The following is a 22579-nucleotide window of genomic DNA, read 5'->3' on the forward strand; positions in this document are numbered from 1 at the left end:
TTGCCATACATACCCTGAATCACATTCCACTGAGGGAAACCAAGGCAGGAACTCAAAGAAGGTGTGAACCTGGAGGCAGGAGCTGATGTAGAGGCAATGGAAGGGTGTTGAGTTTACTGGCTTTCTCTTCATGCTTTGCTCAGCCTGCATTCTTATAGCACCCAGGACTATCAGCCTAGGTGTGGCACCACCCACAATGGGCTGGGCCCTCCTGCATCAATTACTAACAAAGAAAATTCTGGACAGACTTGTCTATAAGTTGATCTTATGGAAGGAATTTCTCAGTTGATGTTCCTCCTCTCAGATGACTCTAGCTTGTATCATTAATACCTATGTTTTTATAACAATGATACCCTTATCTTTGGTTTTTTTGGTGAAAAGATGTTGACCAGGATGTCTAAGAGTGTAGGGATGGATTGGAAGAAGGAAGTATGCAAGAAAGATTCAAAGAATACAGGTGATTTTCTTTTTGTTGCTGTTTATCATTTGTATGGAGAAATAAGATGATAATCAAGACATTTTTTCCTGTGTAAAACAGTATCTCAGGACAATGGAAAAATGGATGGATTTAGAAGCCCATATGGGTGAGGTAGAGAGCAGACTGAAAGCCTCGTGTGCCTGTGGATTTCTTAGCAGGGGTGGAAGAAGCCAAAACAACAGATTCCACATGAGCCTGCAAACCTTTTGCATGGCCCAGAATGTCCTTCATTAAGGTCAAGCTTCCAGCCCTGAACTTGTCTGGTACCACCCAAGCCTTGGCAATAATCTTTCCATCAATTAGGCACTTTAGGGTTAGATTAGAGTGACCTTTAGTATCCTCAAGCTGCGAAGGGTTGCCTTTAAAAGATGTGAGAGGTTGGTTGACTTATGTCTGAGATACTTGCTTAAGAAGTGAGGCTAATGAGAAACAAGCAGTTGTGTAGCAGCTTTAATATCTCTGCTGTATTCTGGTTCAGGAATAGCCTCATAAACCTGCCTTAGCATCATCAACAATAAAACCATTTATTAATAAAATATCACTATCACTAATTTGACCACAGATCATTGTCTTAAGGAGTCACTCACTGTAACTAAAACTTTGTGAATGTATTTTAAATATTTGTATATTAACTATTCAAGTTGATAATAAAAAGGCCAAATGTCCTATCTAAAGGATTATATGCACTTAGTTACAAGGTATACCCTCATCAAAAGAGAAATAAACTCATTTTTATATAGGCTTTAATTAATATGCCCAGATATTCTCTATTTCATCTCTCTGTTGTTTCTCTTGTGTGCATCTGTTTTTCAGTAAGCAATGGCTTCGGTTTTCCTTCTCTTTTGGATGCTACCACCACATAGGACCTGAATGTCCTGCTGTTTTTTAAGGACAGAAAGAAGACTCTGTACCTGTCTGCTTTGGGAGCAATCTTGTAGGAGGACCATTGAATGGGCCACGGATTCAGCATACTTCCATGTGAATGGGACCAGTTTCTGTTCTTCCCAAACCTCAGAGCTTAAGTGCTTGGGAAGGAGATTTGGCCAAGATGACACATTTGCAGGCTGGGCTCAGTCCAGACACTATAGAGAAAGCTCGCCTAGAACTGAATGAAAACCCAGATGTTTTACATCAGGACATTCAACAGGTCAGAGACATGATCATTACCAGGCCAGACATTGGGTTTTTACGTACAGATGATGCCTTCATCCTGCGATTTCTCCGAGCCAGGAAGTTTCACCAAGCTGATGCCTTCAGACTCCTGGCCCAGTACTTTCAGTACCGCCAGCTAAACCTGGACATGTTCAAAAACTTTAAGGCCGACGATCCCGGGATTAAGAGGGCTTTGATTGATGGATTCCCTGGAGTGCTGGAAAATCGCGACCACTATGGCAGGAAGATTCTCCTGCTGTTTGCTGCCAATTGGGATCAGAGTAGGTAAATGTAGATAGTGTCTTTACTTGGCTTTGCTTTGACGTAGCATCATCCCTGCATGCTTCAGAGGTCAAATTCATTCCATATGCCCCCAACAAGGTTCTAAGACCCAAGTGTAATGTCACCCAAAAGCAAGAATACAAGAGAGTCATACCTCTGAGTTTTGTTGGACTTTAGAAGTAGGTGTTTCACTCATCAAATTGGGTCATTTCTTTTAACAAATCCAAATCCAAAGCTGGTGTTGTAGAAGGCCCATCTATTCTGTTTGGCATTATCACTTTTAGCAACAACAGTACAAAAAAAAAAAAAAAAAAAACCCAACAACTAGAAACCAAACCAAACCAACCAACCAACCAACCAACCAACCAACCAAACAACAACAAACCCGGATTTGCTAGATTGGTGTCCACGCATAAAATAGTTTTGTAGATGCTCTCTGTCACTTTAGAATCCTACCCTTCTGGGTGGCAGATTTCCCATCCAGATGAACTCCCTTCCTAAATGTCCTTTTTAGATCTCCAGACTCCACATATCCATGCGTGCTTGTTCATCTCTCTACCCAGTCCTTCATGCCAAAATATGGAATCAACTTTGGTGTCGGTCCCAATATCTGACTTCTCCCCAAATTCCACCCATCCCCATCTTTTCCTTTAAAAAGCTTTGCCAGTATCTCCACTCCACTGACCCCATCACTGTCGACCCAGTGTGGGTTCACATTATTTTATGAAAACAAGTAAAACAGAAATGTAAGAGTATATTGTTCAGCAGATAATGTTTTTGGAGCTTACCATATTGTCTACTAGGTATTTGTATGATCTCAGCTAAACATCCGAGACCATAGAATTATAAATGTCCCTGCCATTACTCATACTTCACATGTGATGGCACAAGAATACGGGAAGTTACAGACCTGGATTCACTGTTCCACATTTAGTGAAGCCAAAACGGAAGTTGTGTCCTGTTTGTATGCCTTGAGAGCCGGTTGTCATAGCCCAGCTATGTGATGCCTGATATCACTGTGTGTCATGTGACCAGGGAAGATGATGCCTGTGCATGTTTATCTCTTTGCTGGGTAGCACAGGAACCAGCAGATGTTGACTGGGGAAAAATGGAAGGAACCACTTGCTAGAACATCCACTGTGGCTGGGGCTTTCATAACAGTATCATAGATAGAAATTTTATGTCCATGGGAAGACACATGCTTAATGGAAAAATATATCAAAACCTTCCCAATGTTAGTTAAAGGAACTTCTGGTCTGTCTTTTAATTGTCTCATATTATGGCTCTTCCTACAAATAACAGAAGTGCAGGGGTTTTTCACAATCATTTATTCCTGGTGGATAAATCAAGTCAGGACCATCTGACTTTAGAAAAGTGCACAAATGTCAGAGCCGCACTTCAACGGGTTATAGTGATGTGGAAGAGACACACTTATCAAGTTCAGTTGTGGTTCACACTGAGCCTTGTTTAGTAATGCTCCACCGAGGAGAATGGTGTCTGGATTTTTACACTCTTTCATTTCTCATTTAATCAAGAAGCCTGTAGAGGTGTGAGTTTGAGGCACTTAAGACCATGTTGAGGACATACTGCCTTCATCAGTGAAGACCCATGTGTAGGTCATGGTCCAGTACATGGTGCAGTAGATAAATTTCTAGACGCCACCCTCTACTGAATAAGAACCATAGACATGTTATCTGAACTGAAGGGGACAGTTATGCTCCGAGAATGGCACACTCCCATTTTGGCTCTGGAAACCAGGCGGTTCTGATGATTCTGAAGAATAATCATGCTGATGTCACTGTGCTAAACTGCCAGTGTTCTGAGGCGTCCATCTGCTGGGACGAACTATGCACAGAGCACCCCCGAGCTGTGCTGTTCACATAAAGAAATGAGCCACAGTAAGATGTTTTATTTCGTTTTAAGATTTGGTCTGTGTATATCCCCAAATGTATTAGGAGGAAGAAAGAGGCAACACATCTCCGAGGAAATCATGGAAATGTTTATGATTATGGTAACTGTGGACAAGCTACTTCCTTCTCTGTTCCTTGAATTCCTCATGTGTAAAATAAGACTCTAGCTCTAATGGCTCATGTGTGAGAAGCCCATTCAGCCTCATCCAATGGATGAGAAGGGATTCTCAAATTCACTTTATAGGCACCCCATTTACTCAACTTTTTAAAAGTAATCTCTCTCCTCTCCTCTTTTACATAGTCCCATGACCTAATTTTCTTCTAACTATAATTTTATCCAAACCATTTTGCTTTTGACAAGGTAGTATCGGTAAGGCTATCCAGTTGGTATCAGACCAAATGCAAACAAACCAGTTTGAACATGAATATGAGCATCCCACTTGTGGCTCTATGCCCTCAGACAAGCAGCCTCCCTCAGACTGGTTCTTCTCCTGTAAGTCAGAGGAAAAGAGCAATGCCTTTACGTGGAGTGGGAGAGAGCAACGTCACACTGAAGTTCATTGTGTGGCATTGGACAAGCATTCAAGTAGACGCTGGCTTCTGGTGTTATCACTACTATTTTAAAACCTGATTTCAAAAATAATGGTAGACAGATGGCAAATAAGTTAGAACTAGATCCAGGAGGACACTATTTCAAAGCTGGAGTGGGGATTATACACGAAAGAAATCCGCCCACTGAACTAATGCACCTGCTTGCTTTCCCCAGATACCTGTCACACAGACCCTGTCCAGAGGAGGTTCAAAAGGCCACGGGATTATCTCAGCCTTGCAAATGTGATTGCGTCTCTCTGGGGGGTGTCAAATGATCAGGCAGTGATTTGAATATCTCACGTTACTGAGATTAAGGTGATTATTAGTATTTATTAAAACGATGTAAAATTTTATCTGTCTTGACATGACACATGTATAAAAGTGACCAGCTGGATGCAGATCACAGCAAATGCAAGGTAGCAACTGAGCTACCAGAATTCAAGCTGGTCTTGCCCAGCGGTGGAGACTGCAAGAGCAGAAATCTGTCTGGTTCCTATGCTTTCTGCAGCTGCCGGGCTGAGCTGAATGGTTCAATACAAAAGAACCACAAACTCATTCATAAAGTGAACATGGCCAGCCCTTGTAGGGCTAACAGAATTTTTCCAGTGCACATGCTTGATATGCATTGGGAGAAAACATTCCCTACTCAGTGATTCTTCTGATCGCTCGCCTTATCTCAGAACAGCATTAGCAAGACTTCACAATCTGCCCCTTTAAGAGTCCTAAAGAAAATCCATTCCTTGCCTTTTTATCTGAGCTGCAAATTTGCATGTGCACCCTTGCTGTCAGGATCCTGGTGCTACAGAGGGAAAGGCAAGCAGAAAGATGTGTGTGTATTTCTTCCTGGATTTCACTTCTGTTAAAGACAAAAGTTAAGCTTGGGTCCCATTGCTTTACTGTTTGCACTCTCGTTTTCTCAAGTGGAAACTGGGTAAGGCATCAGGCCTTTCAGGCTGCTGCAAGGACAAACCCAATCTTGGAAGAGTCCCAGAGGCAGAAGAGATTGACAAACTGAAGCCAGGTGGCTACCTTAAATTCCAGCACCCTCCCAACCAGTCCCACACCTACAGTTGAAACCACAACATGCAGCTGAAATCCTATCACGAGGTCTCTTGCTTGCAGGAGTGGTGGACATAGATTTACACCGGTTGATGTGCAGAAGGACTTCTTTCTTAAGAAAAATAAGCTAAGCAGGTAACACAGTGGGATACCAGGTAAAAAGATACTTTCCAAACACAGAAACTTTGATAAAATTATCAACATTTTTCCACCTGGAAAACTGATAACTGGGACAGACCATAACTCCAAAATTAGCTTGTACTGGAAGACTCTGTTGTTCTTATGAACCTGGTTTAAAAGCCTCTTCATATTGTTGATCATCAGTTGTAAGAAAAACAATTAGGGGACCCCAGACAACACAAGTCCCATCACACACTATAATCACATCCACAGTACTATCTGCTGTCCCCATCCCAAGTTCTAGGATGGGGGACCACAACAGAGGAACTATTACAAGTCAGAGTGTATGACGATGTGGAGAACATTCTTCTGTCAATACCATTGTTTCTCACAGCTGAAGGTTCAGAAATCAGCCAGCACATTGAAAACTAACCTGAAACATTGTTTTTTTAGGGAAGTTGAGGCACTGCAAGAAACACTTACATTTGGATAACTTTTAAAGAGTAAAGGAGGCTGGTGAGGAAGCTTGATTCATATCATCATACACAGGGACAAGAAGAAGGCCAAGCATTCAGCAGGCTGCTTCTCCTTTCAACATGTGACACAGGACAAAAGGACTGAGGATTAGCAAGCCCCAGGCAAGGTTTAAGACACAGAGCTAGGACAAAGCTGAGACAGTAGAGGAAAAAATTTAGAGAGGGACGGAAAGCCTCAGTAATATACTTAAAATAAATCATATTCCAATGAAATGATTTAGAAATTCACACTTGGGATAAAAAACATAGTTAATAAAAATCAACATTTCTAAAGGCTTGACAGCACATTTGCTTTGTTCTGGCTTGACTAAGCACAGTTCTGCCATGTCAAGCCAGTTTCTTGGGAAAAAAGCCTTTATTAAATTGTATTCTGTTATTTTGGTTCCAGTCCCTACAACAACAGACAGAGAGAGACACAGCTGCAAGTGTATTACTTTTCTGAAGCATTTCTAAGAGCATCTTCTCCATTACTGCCAAGAGCTGTTGGGCAGACAGAGCATCCCTAACTTACTGATGTTGAAGAAAGGGGTTTGGGAGGAGATGGTGCGGTCTTCTTCAGGGAGCAATGTAACTCACCCATGGAAAAGCTGAGGCTCACAGCTTCTATTCCAAGTTAATTTCAAAGACATCTGGAACCAATTACTCAGCCCTGGAGTTATTAGATGTTTCAAAAATACCATTGGAGCTTCTGCAAAGCTCTCTTTGTGTACATTCGTGAGTGCATGTGTATGTCAGAGGTTAGAATTGGGGGGGAGGTCTTCCTGGATCACTCTTCAGGGTCTCTTACTCAGCCTAGAGCTTATTCATTCAGTTGGGTTCTCCCCATGAACTCTGTGAATCTTCCTGTCTCCTACTCTCCGGCACTGGAATTATAAATCTGTATTACTATGCCTGGCTTTTATGTGCATTTTGGGTACTGAACCCAGGTTCACATACTTGCAAAACATGCATTTTACTGACTGAGCATCTACCCACCCCCTAGACTTGGTATTCTTTAATGTGATAAGTAAGAATGCATTCCTCATGGATTTTAGAACAACCAGAATAGTCATCACAGTCTGATCTGCTATGCTTCCTTAAGGTCCCCATGTAGTTCTCCTGTCCTGGGCTCTATTCAAGAACCACATCTCCCAGTTGTACCCCAGTCATCCCCTCCAGGCCCATCTCGTGAGGAACATGAATGTTCAGGTGTTGAAGGTGAGGAAATGATATTTCCTTCTGATGGTAGATCCAAACTAAGACACCTGGATCTGTCTGTGCCTAGAGATAGTTGTCTTTCAACTCAGTATGGTTTCTTGTTGTTCCCTTCCTTGTTCCTTGACACTGTGCAATAGTTCAATCTGGTAAATTTTTTAGAGATGGTAGCTCTGTCAAACCTCACTGGTGATTGCATACCTGCAACAACCTCTGTAGAACGGGTGTAGAAAAGGTGCAAGATGGCTGGCATGTCTATCGTGGATGAGTTTTAAGTCAGTTTTTTTTTATTGAAATCCTGAGACCATAGGTTGGGTGTACCTCTTAAAATTACAAATAAGTTGGCAGGCTGAGGCTCTCCTATAAAGGCACTCAAGAACCTTTTGCATCTGGCAGGAGTTTGTGCCTCATCTAGTTTGATTTTCCTGAATGATAGGCCACATTCTCACACATTCATGCTGAACACTTGTGGAAAAAAAAAAACTGGGGCTGGGGAAGTTGCCAAAAATTTCACTAAGGTCAGGTGAATGCTGTTCTCCAAATCCCCAAGGCTATTCAAAGGGAGATCCACCAAAAATGTTTAGCACCCTATTCTTTATAAAACAACAACCCGGAATTCCTATGGTAGTGATCAGTTCTCTAATTGTTAGGAGTTTGGAGGTGAGCTGGAGAGGGAGAGTGACCAAACACAAAACTAAGCAATGCTGGATATTTATCACATGCTAAGAAGTGCTCTCGCATAGACTCTAATAACCATATCTAGCAGGTGATGAAATTAAATAAAGCTCAAGGAAGTTAAATCATCTATCTGAGGTCACAGAGCTGTAAAGTGCTAACATGGGCAAAAACTTGAAGCCCAACTCCTTAAGTACAATAGCACACTACACAGCTTGCCTCTGGAACCTATCTGCCCATTTGGGGGCTAACTAAACAGACATTCAGAAGAGTGCTAAGGAAATTGTGAGGAAGCACTGTTAGTCACTTCTGGTCTCAAAGGACATGAAAGACCTCATGGTCTACAAAGCAAATCATTCATCATATCCTACTCTAATCCAATAGAAGCCTTGAAGATCACAGGTTGAAAATTCTTATCTAATATACTAGTTTGATTTTCTCTTGCTGTGATAAACACTACAATTGAAATTAACTTTGGATGTAACATTTTTGGCTGTTTGCCCGTTTTTTCCCCTTACTGGTTATTGTCTACCATCGAAAAAAGGAAAGGTAGGAACTCAAGGCAGGAGGCTAAAGGTAGTAACTGAAACAGAAACTGTGGAAGAACATTGCTTATTGCCTTGCTCTTCTGGTTTCTTCAGCTATCTTTCTTTCTTATATAGCCCAGGCACACCTTCCTAGTGATGGCATCACCCACAGGAAGCTGGGCCTTCTACACCAATTAACAAGTAAGAAAAATTTTCAAAGACACAACCACAGGTCATCTGATCCGGACAATTCTTCAGTTGATATTCTCTCTACTCAAGTATGTTGACTATCAGCTCTAGCCACCACAACCAATTATACTTGATAAAGTCAACCATGACAACAGAAAAATAAAATAACTTTCATTTTCACAAACTCATTGTCCAGTAAAGAAAATTTAATGTGACTTGAAAATTGTTTTTTTATAAATGACCTCAATCTAAGCCAACAATAGGGGCCAACTTTACCTACCCATTCCTTTTAACTGTTAAGAAAGTGGTCCTATCTAGATTCTCAGTTGACATCAGAATTTCAGCTCTTTGGCTTGTCAGTCTTCAGCCTCAGATGGCAATACTTTCTTCTCAATGTCCTTATTCAGTAACAATAAATAGCACGTGCTCAGCATAGCTGCTGGGATGAGCTAAGGTGCAGTAGGAAGAGTTTTCCACACAGTGAAGCCTTCTTATCTTTTTTTCACAGTTAAGAAAGTCCTCTTACTTTGACGTAATTCAGAGCCTCTAATGTCCAAAACAACATTTCCCATTCAACTGAAAGACAATAAAATGTGTTATGCAATTCAAAAAAGCTACTGATTGCTGAAGGGATGGGCTTGGAAGGGCTTATAGTATCCCTTCATTGCCGCTTCTTTAATGTAGCTTGTTATGCTAGATGGCCAAGCGATTCCCTGTCTCATTCAAATCTCTTCCTACACCAGTACTTGTTTATAGGCACAACTCATCACTTTCATTGTAACCAATAGGCAAATGCTCAGAGAAGTCTTCTGTCAACACCTCTAGGCCTGGTAGAAGCCATATCTCATGTAAGCCAATGGATGAGAAAGCCATATGTCTGAGTTTAGAGATATCACAGTAAACATGTCTGTGTAAGCAGAGTGCTACTTCCAAGGAAGGCATTAGTGCCTCTTGTCTCATGGCCATTACTTACAAAGACCAGTGGATTTGAGCTTAAGGAGTTGTAAGAATTCAGTGAACAACGTTTGATGGACCAATGTCTTTCTCTGTCATCTTATCATCTTGTGGATAAAACACTCTTGAGTGCAGGCACAAGATGACTTCTTCCTTTTTAAGGCAGGTTCCGGTTAAGGCAACCTGAGGAAAGTTGGTGTCAATTCCCCCATTTGGAGTGGTCTGCCTTATGAAAAATGGCTTCCATTAACCTTGTCTTAGTTTGCTCTTCACTGAGGCGTTGAAACACCAAGACTAAAAGCAGTGTGGGCAGAGAAGTAAATCTTTCTTTGTCTTATACTTCACGATCACAATCCCTCTGAAAGGAGGCACAGACAAGAACCTGGAATAAGGAATATGAAACAGGCCATGGGAGAACACCACTTACTGGTTTGTTCTTTACGGCTTACTCAGGGTGCTTTACTATATAGCTAGGACCACCTGACCCAGGGTGGAACTGCTCATAATGGTCTGGGCCCTACTGCACCTGTCATTAGTCAGGAAAAATCCCCCACAGGTTTGCCTACAAACCAATTTGATTGGGGGCATTTTTCTCAGTGGAGCTTCTCTTTCCCTAGATGGTCCTAACTTGTATTAAACAAAGAAAAAAATATTAAAAATTTTTTATTTATATTTATTTGTGTATGTTTATAAATGTGTATACTATGGTGTGTGTCTATGTGAGTCTCTCTCCCTCTGTGTGTGTGTGTGTGTGTGTGTGTGTGTGTGTGTGTGTGTGTATGTGTGTGTGTAAAAGGAAAATGATTCAGGGAATCAGTTTTCTCCTTCCATCACATAAATTCTGGGGATCAGGCTTGGTAGCAGAAGCCTGTTTCTTAGTCATCTTGCTGATTCTAAGAAACTAGTGTCCCTGAAGGAGAACTCATGGAAGAGCATTGCTCATCGTGGTGTCCTGCATTCACTTGAAGATTTTCCTGAAGTTGTAGCAGGCACTTGAATGTGCGTGCTGCTCTCTAGCCCTATGCTGAAGTGCTTCAGATTTTCAAGGAACCTGGACAGCATTTTTTGACTACTTGAGAAAGACAGCGTCAAACTGAAGAAACCTCATGGCACAGCCTTACCACCCCACGCTGGAGCACTGAGCCTCCTCAATATCCAACCAGCGGCTCTCGCGCCCTTTAAATATGGTTCCCAGATAATCACCCCTGAACGGTGATATACAGAGCCTTAAGCAGCTGCTGGAGATGATTAAGTGGCCGTGCTTAGCGGAGGCTGTAAATCAAGCTCAGAAGCCATTTATTGTGAGTGTACTATAGAGCAGCAGAAGTTATTGCTCCTCTACTGCGAACTGTAACATTAGGCAAGAAAATAAAGAGAGGCTGCATTTTGTTCTGAAGGTTTTAAGGTGATGTGTTCTTCTTCTTCGGCCTATTTTCTTTCTGTTTCTTCCCATTTTCTTTGCCTCTATTTCTTCCTGGTCACAAGTTTTCCATGCTGGACACATTATGCAGTAATTTAAAATATGGTTCTCCTTGGAATAACAACCAGTGTTATTCTGGGTCAAGGGCATTGGCATCAATAATTGTCTTGGGCCTGTAAACCCACATGTCCCATTATTTTAGTTAATCTTCATCACAGTGTTTGCAGAAGCTGCTATTGTCTATTTATCTGTTATTTTTTCTTTTATTGAAAATAGACTTTAATATAATATAGTTTGATTATCACTTGCCCTCTCTCTACTCCCCCAGTACCTTCCCACATCCCCTGTCATATGTATACATCCACTTTCGTCTCCAATTAGAAAACAAACACGTACCAAGAAAACTTTGACTATTTTCAGGTTACGTTTTGTTTTACATGTACTTTATGCTCATCGTAACTAGTAAGTTTTCAATGCACCCTATCAAAACTTAAGAAAATCAAGTACTGACAACAATATATTCATATAGTTTTATGGCAAAATGCTTTTTAAAATCTGTACATTTATCTCTGTTTTTTAAAATAAAGTTGTTTAATTAAAAAAGAAAACAAACAGGCATCTAAAGGCTAATAATAAAATAAAATACAACGAGAGAAATCAAAACTTAACACATCAGAATAGGGCAAAACAAACAGATACAAGGAAAAGACCTCAAAGGGTGCAAAGATGTGCATGTAATAGATCCAGATGCAGAGACTCGTTTATTCTCACGATCCGGAATCCGATAAAAACACTAAACTAGAACCTACATCATATACTCAAAGGATCTCTAGAATAAAATAAGAGAAAAATACATATAGATAAAGTAAAAATAAGATAAAAATCTTAAAAGCCCTGACATGACATTATGAGACAAGAAAAGCCCCCCAAAGATGCCTTTGTGTTCGTTTTTCTGTTGGGCTTCTACCGTTGGGCACACAACCACTCCTTAACTGTAGTTGTGTCCCCAGTGAGACTTCTTTGGAGAAAACTAAACTTTAACTTGCAAGTTGTTATCAACTGAGGATTGTTTCTGGATTAGAGATGAGGAACATGCGTCCATTTCCTTTATGAGTTCTAGGTCCCCCTGTGTTGTAAGCCTGCTCAGGTCCTGCGCACACTCTCTCAGTCTCTATAAATTCATATGTTCATTGACCTCGTAGAGTTAGAGAGGCTTGTTTCCTTGGTGTCCTTTAACTCTTCTGCCTCTTACACTCTTTCTGAAGTGGTACATATTGAGAAAAATTATCTATTTCTTTTAAATTGTGTAAAGTATATTTTATGATTCTCTGCATTTTCTCATCATGTGGCGTTATATCCCCCTTTCATATCTAAGTTTGACTATTTTGACAGCCGTTCACCAATTAAGTTGATTTTGAATAAGAGCTTGTCAGTTTTATTGGTTTTCTCCAAGAACCAACTCTTCGTTTCATTTATTCTTTGTATTGTTTTGTTTTTATTTTATTGGTTTTATCCCAGCATCCTTTGATTTAGGCACGACTTCTTCCTTTTATTCTAGAGCATTCTGGTGTGTGCTTAAGTTGCTGGTAGACTATCATTCCAACTTTTGTTTTTAATGGAGGCACTTAGTTCTACAAACTTGCCTCTTAGAACCACATTCATTGTGTCCCATAAGTTTGGGTATGCTGTGTGTTCATTTTTCATTCAGTTTTAGAAAGCATTTTATTCCTTTCTTAACCCTTTCTTCATTCAGTAGTAAGATGTTCAGATTCTATGAATTTCTAAGCTTTCTGTTGTTGTTATCTAGCTTTAATTTATGGTGGTCACATAGGATGCATGGCTTTATTTCAATTTTCTTGTATCTGTTAAGACTTGTTTATTTATGTCCAGTATATGCTCACTTTTGGAGAAAGTTTCATGTGGTGATGAGAAGACGTATTCTTTTATGTCTGGGTGAAATATTTTGTAAATATGTGATAGGCCCTTTTGATTTATGATATCAGTTAGCTCCAACATTTCTTTGTTTAGTTTTTATCTGGATGGCCTGTCTACTGGTCAGAGTTGGGTACTGAAGTCTCCCATTGTCAGGTTGTGAGGATCAATATGTTGCTTATGCTGTAGTAGTGTTTCTTTTACAAACTTGGGTGCATCTTGGGAACTGCAAAGGTAGATTTTTCCTTTGATGATTTTTTCTATTTTTTTCTGATCAGTTTTGGTTTAAAGTCTACTTTGCTAGATATGAAAACGGCCACACCAGCTTGCTTCTTAGGTCCATTTGCTGAGAACATCTTTTCCCAATTGTGAGGTAGTGTCTATCCTTGATGCTAAGGTATGTTTTATGGATGCAACAGAAGGATTCTGTTAGTGCATCCCATTTATTCATGTCTGTCTTTTTATTAGGGAATTGAGACCATTTGTGGTAAGAGATACCAGTGATCAGTATTCATTGATTCCTGTTACTTTGCTGTGGTGCTTGTCCCTGCTTTTGATTTGATGATACAAGGTTATTTCTTCTTATGTTTTCTTGGGTGCAGGTAATCTCTTTAGACTGGAGTTATCCTTCTATCTTGCTTAATTTACACATAGATGTTACCCAGATTTGCTTTTATAGAGAATGCCTTATTTTCTTCATGTATTTCGATCAAAAGTTTTACTGGGTATAGTATTTTGGGCTAGCATCTGTGGTCTATTACAGTTTTTAGAACATCTACCTTCTGGATTTTAGAACATCTTCCTTCTCCATTGAGAAATTCTAATAGATCTGCTTTTATGTGTTCCATGGTCTTCATCCCTTGAAGCTTTTTTTTTTTTTTTTTTTTTTTTTTTTTTTTTTTTTTTTTTTTTGCAGAGAGGATGATCTCCTTTTCTGGTTTAGTCTATTTGTTATTCTATTCACTTCCTGTTTCTTAATGGACATGTCCATCTTCAGGTTAGGAAAATTTTCTTCTATGACTTTGTTGAAATATTTTCTATGACTTTGACTTGTGTTTCTTCTCTTTCTTCCATTCCTATTAGTCTTGGCTTTGGTCTTTTAACTTTTTCTAGATTTGCTGGGTGTTTTGCACTAGGATTTTTTTTTTAGTTTTAACAGTTTCTTTAACTCAGGTATCTACTTCTTCTATTATACCTTTGATGTCTGAGATTCTCTCTTCCATTTCTTGCATTCTTTTGGGGTGGCTTGTCTATGAGGTTCCTGTTTGAGTTTCAACATTTTTATTTCTGCATTTTCCTGACTTGTATTTTTTTAATGATTCTATTTCTATTTAAGATTTTAAACTATTTTATTCATTTCTTTCCACTGTTTGTGTTGTTAAAGATTTATTTAAGGTATTTATAATTTCCTCTTTAAAGACCTCTATGATATTCATAAAGTCTATTTGTTTTGTGCCTCAGCTATGTTGCAATTTTCAGGGCCTGCTGTGGTAGGATTGCTGGCCTCTAATAGAGACATATTGCTCTGATTATAATTGATTGTATTATTATTCTAGCTCAAAGACATTTGGCTTTGGGGAAATTGTAATTCCAGAGAATGATATCTGGTCTTGTCTTTTTGGGGTGGGCAGTTTGTTCCTAGCTTTCTGTTTTCTCTTTGTGTTAGGAGGGTATGGGAGCTGTGTATTGCTTGGTAGGAAATTCTTCTGGGATTCTGCTGGGTGTGGCTACTGAGGGTTCAGGGTAAAATGTGTTTCTAGGTATTGGTAGCTGACGAGTAGAATTGGGGATGGGCCTGGAGGATGCTGAGGAGTGGTCCACAGGAGGAAAGAAAGCAGGGTGTTCCACCAGATGTTATTTAGTCCCTTGGAAATGGGGACTAAGACAAAGAGGAAGGGCTCTATAGGCAGTTCAATACTGAACTGGGAATGAGACAGGGATACTGGATTTGGAAAAGAAGAGGGAGAGGTGAAGGTCTGCACCTACCCTACCTGGAGGCCCACTGAAGACAAAACTGTCCAGACACAATGATCCTAAGAAACAGAGCTTGCTAATAAAGGAAAACCAAAACTGGTTCTATGGAGCATAGAGTACCAAGGGTTAGCTAGGAAGAGGTGAGGCTTAGGAGCTAAGTTGAAGCCAGGAACAGAAAATTTAGTTTTATGCCAAGGACACATCTCCTACCTGCCTTCTTTTTTCTTTTCTTTCTTTCTTTTTTTTTACATTTGATGTTATTCTTTACCCCGCCCTGCTCTTATCCCCCCTCACCCTCCAGTTGCCTTCACAAAGGTGCACTCCCTTCTGATCCCCTTCTCTACCCCATTGCTTTGGCATTCCCCTACATTGGGAAAACAGGATCTCTCTGGAACAAAATCCTCTTCTTACATTGATGCCAGACACTTCTATCTTCAGCTATACACACAACTGGATCAATAGGTCTCTCGAAGTGCACACGAAGCTTGGTGTTTTACTCCATGGGAGTTTTGGAGGGTTTGGTTTGTTAATAATGTTGTTATCTTTCATGAGGTTACAACACCTTTCAGCTCCTTTACGTCCTTTCTTTAGCAACCGCATTGGGATTCCCGAGTTCAGACCGATGGTTAGCTGCAAACAAATTCAGCTGTATCTATATGATTCTAGCATAGTCCCTGAGGGGGCATTTCTGTCTGGTTCCTGCCAGCAAATACTTTTTGGGACCAGCTATAGTGCTTGGATTTGGCGACTACATATGTGGTGGATCCCCAGGTGAGGTGCCTACTTGCCTTTCAAGTCCCACATCTGCAGTGAGAGGCTTTGATCTTTCAGTGTGTGCCACAATGATCTTCACTGTGCACTCCCTAAAAGAAGCCAGTGGAGGATGCTCCTCCCTCACGTCTGTGGCTACAGAGCGGGTTCCAGAAGTATCCTGTTGGCTGCCTGAACTTATGGGAGTGTAATCTGAAGCAATGGAAATTCTGGACAAGCCAGCACATTCTAGGCTCTTCTCAGTAACATCATTACTAAGGTGATTGAGTAATTGACTGAATAAGGTGATTGAACTTGAGAATAAAGGAGAAATCGTATAGGATGCTCATGCAGATCAAAACCAGTGGGCACAGAGAGCATTGAGAAAACCACAGAGGGATGAGGGCAGGGGCAGGGAGTGGGTGGAGTGAAGGTTGGACAGGCTTGTCTTCTGTGCGCCATGGGCTCAGCTGCCTCACGGAATAAGGCTATGGAAGAACATGATTTGATTGTTTCCTATAAGCTTCTAATTTGCATTCATACCTAGTGTCACTGTGTACCATACACACTTAAGCAAAGGCTTCATGTTGTAGATGCCACCATTGCTAGTGATGCTTAAGTATGTCCAGAGACAAGGGCGTATGGAAGGCCCCTTGTTCTTTGCCTCGTTCTCAGTGAATAGCTTCCTATTCTGATCAGCATTTCCTCACTCTGAAAGGCTTGTGTAAATTCTGGCAACGACCCACTCCCTCGCGTGTTTTGGAGAGGTCAATCCATCATGTAATTTCATTGCATGCATGCCAATGGGCTAACCGCACCTCCCACTGGCGGAGTGCTGCAGCTGGTGTTTGATCCGTGGACTCTTCCTCTGCAATGCCCTGCTTGCCTTCTATCTTTGGAAAAGAAAAGCATATTCTGGACATATTGAATTTCCCAATAACCAAGGGATGTCCTTGAGACCCAATTTAAATTTTTATTTTATTTGCCCCTGTTTAAAGTAAACAAACCTTGTTACACAGGGCTTGGTGGAAAACACTGTCTGTGAGGATGGTGAATAATTGTGGCAGAGACTAAACAATCATAATGCTGGTCCCTCAGGTATGGGCTTTGTCCCCTGCTACCTTGTCCACCCTACCATACCTTCTGACTTAGTGAATACTTTTTTTTTTTTTTTTTTTTTTTGTGAATATATGTATAGTTTTTGTTTTCTTTATTTCTTGGACTTCATACAGTCTGTGAGTTGTTTCTGGGGGAGTGCAAGTCTCTGGGGTTAGCATCCCACTATCAGTGACTGCATATTATGTCTGTTCTTTTGTGACTGGGTTATCTCACTCAGGATGATCTTCTCTAGATGCAGCCATTTTCTTAAGAATTTGGTTAAGTCATTGTTTCTGGTGGCTGAGTAGTATTCCATTGTGTATATGTACCACAATTTTTGTATCCATTCGTCTTCTGAAGGACATCTGGGTTCCTTCTAGCTTCTGGCTATTATAAATAGAGCCGCTATGAACATTGTGGTGCATATATCTTTGTTGTGTATTAAAGTGTCTCTGGGGTATATGCCCAGAAGTGGAATAGCTGGGTCTTCAGGTAGTACTATATCCAATTTTCTGAGGTATCGCCAGACCGATTTCCAGAGTGGTTGTATTAGCTTGCAACCCCACCAATATTTCTCCGCAGCCTCGCCAGCATCTGCTGTCATCTGAGTTTTGGATCTTGGCCAATCTGACTGGAGTGAGGTGGAATCTTAGGGTTGTTTTGATTTGCATTTCCCTGATGGCTAAGGATGTCGAGCACTTCCTCAGATGTTTTTCGGCCATTCGGAGTTCCTCAACTGAAAAAGATTTGTTTAGCTCTGTACCCCATTTTTTAATAGGGTTATTTGATTCTCTGGTGTCTAGCTTTTTGAGTTCCTTGTACACCTTAGATATTAGGCCTCTATCTGATGTGGTGTTGGTAAAGATCTTTTCCCATTCTGTTGGTTGCCGTTTTGTTTTCTTGACGATGTCCTTAGCCTTACAGAAACTTTGCAATCTCATTAAGTCCCATTTGTTAATCTTTGACCTTAGAGCTTGAGCCATTGGTGTTTTGTTCAGGAAATTTTCTCCTGTGCCTATGTGTTCTAAGGTTTTCCCTACTTTCTCATCTAATAATTCCAGTGTATCAGGTTTAATGTGGAGATCTTTAATCCACTTACACTTGAGCTTTGTACAAGGAGATAAGAACGGGTCTATTTTCATTCTTTTGCATGTTGAGTGCCAGTTGGACCAGCACCATTTGTTGAATAGGCTGTCCTTTTTCCATTGAATGTTTACTGCTCCTTTGTCAAAAATCAGGTGACCATATACATGAGGGCTCATTTCTGAATCTTCTATTCTATTCCATTGATCCACTTGCCTATTTCTGTACCAGTACCATGCAGTTTTCAGCACAATTGCCTTGTAATATAGCTTGAGGTCAGGGATAGTGATTCCCGCTGATGTTTTTTTGTTGTTGAGGATGGATTTCGCTATTCTAGGTCTTTTGTTATTCCAGATGAAATTGCACATTGATCTTTCCAATTCCATGAAGAACTGGGTTGGAATTTTGATGGGGATTGCATTGAATCTGTAGATTGCTTTTGGTAGGATGGCCATTTTTAAGATGTTGATCTTTCCAATCCATGAGCATGGGAGATCTTTCCATTTTCTGAGATCCTCCTCAATTTCTTTCTTCAGAGGTTTGAAGTTCTTGTCATACAGGTCCTTCACTTCCTTAGTTAGAGTCACACCAAGGTATTTCATAGTTTTTGTAACTATTGTGAAGGGTACCTTTTCCCCAATTTCTTTCTCCACATGTTTGTTTTTTGAGTATAGGAAGGCTACTGATTTGTTTGAGTTAATTTTGTATCCGGCCACTTTGCTGAACTTGTTTATCAGCTGTAGGAGTTCTCTGGTGGAATTTTTGGGGTCACTCAAGTACACTATCATGTCATCGGCAAAGAGTGATGTTTTTATCTCTTCCTTTCCGATTTGTATCCCCTTGATCTCCTTTTGCTGTCTAATTGCTCCAGCCAGGACTTCCAGTACTATGTTGAATAGGTAGGGAGAGAGTGGGCAGCCTTGTCGAGTCCCTGATTTTAGTGGGATTGCTTCAAGTTTCTCGCCATTAAGTTTGATGTTGGCTGTTGGTTTGCTGTATATTGCTTTTATTATGTTTAAATATGGGCCTTGGATTCCTGTTCTTTCCAGGACTTTTAACATGAAGGGGTGTTGGATTTTGTCGAATGCTTTCTCAGCGTCTAGTGAGATGACCATGTGATTTTGGTCTTTAAGTTTGTTTATATGGTGGATTACATTGATGGATTTTCTTATGTTAAACCATCCCTGCATCCCAGGGATGAAGCCTACTTGGTCATGATGAATGATGGTTTTGATGTGTTCTTGGATTCGGTTTGCAAGGATTTTGTTGAGTATTTTTGCATCAATGTTCATAAGTGAGATTGGTCTGAAGTTCTCTTTCCTTGTAGGGTCTTTGTGTGGCTTAGGTACGAGGGTTATTGTAGCCTCGAAAAATGAGTTGGGTAATATCCCATCTGATTCTATCTTTTGGAATAGCTTGGTGAATATTGGTGTTATATCCCCAATAAATGTCTGATAAAATTCTGCACTGAACCCGTCTGGACCTGGGCTTTTTTTGGTTGGGAGGCTTTTGATGACTTCTTCTATTTCTTTAGGTGTTATAGGGTTATTTAGATGGTTTACTTGGTCCTGGTTCAACTTTGGGACCTTGTATCTGTCTAGGAATTCGTCCATTTCCTCCAGATTTTCCAATTTTGTGGAGTATAAGTTTTTGTAGTAGGATCTGATGATTTCTTGAATTTCCTTAGTTTCAGTTGTTATGTCACCACTTTCCTTTCTGATTTTGTTAATTTGGATACTCTCTCTTTGCCCTTGTGAATACTTTTAATAGTTTCTTCATTCCCTTTTATAGCAGTAGCTATTGGTAGTTCTTTTTCAAAACACCCCTTTCTTTCTTTCTTTCTTTCTTTCTTTCTTTCTTTCTTTCTTTCTTCCTTCCTTCCTTCCTTCCTTCCTTCCTTTCTTTCTTTTCTTTTTTTTTGTGGTTTGGCAAGTCTGGAAACAAACTTGCTAAAATATGTGCTTTGGGCCTAGATCTCTGGGGAATCCCAAGGAACCAAGTTAATTAGCTGTAGCTAGGAATGGATTTACAGCCTCCTATCTGTATGTCCAGAAGTACAGTCTGCTTATAGCAGCAATAGGCGGGGCAGAAGCCATTCTCCACAGCCACTCTATTCGAGGCTCTAGACTCTAGAGCCGAGTAGACCTGATATACTGGCCAGTTTTTCTTCCAGGATGTTTTCAGCCTTGTACTTTGATGTCCAGGACATCTGCCTCTTTCTTCTCTTGAGTCGTCTCCCCAGCCTTTGGGAAAGAGATCTGTGTTTTCACCGGAACCTCGACTAAAGCTCATTTTTCTCTAGGTGATGACTCCCTTCGCTTGTCTCTTCACTTGTAGATTTTGCTCTCTATTAAATGTAAGACTTTGTCTTACAACAAGGCTGTGTTGGGGGAAGAAAATAGTGTCTGGCTTTTGGTTTATGCTCCCATCTCCTTGTCTTTTCCTTTGGTTCTTCATCAAAGCTGCCCCCACCTCCTCTTTTCTGAAGGATCATCATGACTTACTTGGCTGTGGTCTACCGCAGGAGCCACACCTTTTATATTGGCAGATTTGTGGTTGCACTGCTTCGATTCCTCCAGTACTGAGATAACCATCTTTACAGTCAGAGAGCCTCAGTGCGGCGTGAGTGATGCTTTCTTCCATGGCACCTGATGTCGACTGGGTAGCCGACATTTCTGGGTAAGTAGAGCGCTTTAACCCATTTCCTTCCTTGTGTGTTTGCATGTTGTATAAGGCAGGGTCTTGATAAATAGCCCATGTCAGCCAAACTGAGTTACTTGAATTGCTTGATAAGTATTTGTCTTATTGGGCAAAACACTCAAGCTGGGGTAGCATACGAGGAGAGGAAACTCATTTCTGATATTTCTTGGGGAAGGTCAGGATCAAGGCTACAGGGCTGTCTGGCAAAGGCAGCTGCAGGGTGGGATTTCCTGCCCCGTGCTGTGGAAAGAAGATGTACTGTGTTCTTGCATGTTAGAGTGTGGATGGGTGAATGAGCCAGATACTAGGGACGTCTCTTAGATTGGTGCGTTTGCTTATTCTTTTCGTGAAAGAAGGGGCTCTCAGGTTCTGGTTGCTTCTACAAGCCACCCCTCTGTACTGTCACTGTGGCCATTGATCTTCAGCATCTGAAACTGGAAGCAGTTTAAGCTACATCAGATGACATTATGCCAGATATCAGGCAATCTCCATTTGTTACTTGCAAAGCTAATGATGAAGAACACCTTAATTTCTATATTTTTTTTTCACATTGCAAGATTCCTCCCCCCCCCCCCGTAGAAATTCTAGGAAGTTTAATTCGTGAACAATGAAAACTATGATTTGTGTCATACGTAGTCCACTGTTTTCTAGAATGTTGGTCTAGTCTCTGCTCCTACGGGCAGGGCCCAGCTCTTCTCAGCTTCCATAAAGTGTACTTGGAACTTTTATATTGCGTTATCTTCAGTTCTGTGTGTTGAACAAAGCACTTTGCATAGGGAAGTGCTACATCTCAGAGATACAACCCCGGTCCTAAAATACTGCTCTTTGCTGGTTTGATTACATTGCATTCTCAACTTGACTTCTTCCCTTCCAGTTGAGAAGCGACACATTTTTATAAATACCTCCAACATTTTAGTGTGGCTGTTTTAACAACATATTTTTCCCAACATTGCAAAAGCAGTCAACTTTTGTGTTCATATTGGGAGGAGGAGAAAAATCATCCTAGACTTTATTTTGAAATCTTCTGTCTTCACAGTCCTTGCTGCCTGTGTTTCAGTTCTACTGTGTCTTCCATGGCTACTCTTTATTATTGTTATTGGAATTCTAAATTTGAGCTTGTTTAAATTTCCCAAGGTTTTCTACTTTTCTTTGCTCACCGTTAAATCTGACACTCGTAATCCTTCATACGAGCTCTCACCTTCCTTCTTGCTGAAGTAGGGGCCAAAGCAATAATTGAAAATTTTCACATGTTAAAAAGTATGGTTCCTCTTAAATAATGTTAGCCAGTAATATAGTTCCATAGCTTGGTGATATATATATATATATATATATATATATATATATATATATATATATATATATATATATATATATATATATATATTACTGCATGATGCATGTTTGCTGGACACTAGGTAGAGGGTTCACTGAGGACTCACAGCTGGTTTTAAGAACCTTAACACTGAGTAGACTCACATTCAAACTTTCAACATCAGCACTCCCAAAAAATCCCTTTAATTTATCAAAGAAATTCTCTTATTTCTTCAGCTATTGGATTGTTCTCATTATTTTTATCATCTTCATATGAAACTCCCATTAATCTATTATCAGAAGTTCTCATTATATTTCTATGACATTTAATGCTTTCTTTATATTTTCTATATTTCTATCTTTTAAAAGTAGATTTATGGAGTAGCTTTAAGAAACTGTGATCTAGTTTCTTAATTTTTTTTTAATAGCCACATCTGCTCTGTTTTAACTTAGTATATCTTTTTTTTCTTATAATTTCTAGTTCATCCTTTTCAAATTTGCCTCTCCTCCTCTCCCTTCTCTTCTTGGCTTAGTTTCATTCTGTAGCTCTGGCTAGAACATTTGGTATGTCCTCTAAGATATCATTGAATTCAAAGCAACTCTCCTGCCTCAGCTTCCCAAATGCTAGGATTATAGGCCTATGG

At 40.3% G+C, this 22579-nt stretch overlaps 1 protein-coding gene across 1 annotated transcript in view; it reads left to right on the forward strand.

The window, feature by feature from the left end:
* Window positions 1-1460: 1460 nt before the first annotated feature.
* Window positions 1461-22579, forward strand: part of CLVS1 (clavesin 1) — a gene marked incomplete at both ends in the record, with an annotated part of 161010 nt that continues 139891 nt past the window's right edge. Inside the window, one exon of the mRNA XM_080938471.1 lies at window positions 1461-1915. Within this exon, the coding sequence (XP_080794597.1) occupies window positions 1461-1915 (455 nt within the window). The remainder of the gene's footprint in view (window positions 1916-22579) is intronic.

This window comes from Micromys minutus, assembly GCF_963924665.1.
Source record: "Micromys minutus genome assembly, chromosome: 26".
In the NCBI taxonomy this organism is placed as follows: Eukaryota; Metazoa; Chordata; class Mammalia; order Rodentia; family Muridae; genus Micromys; species Micromys minutus.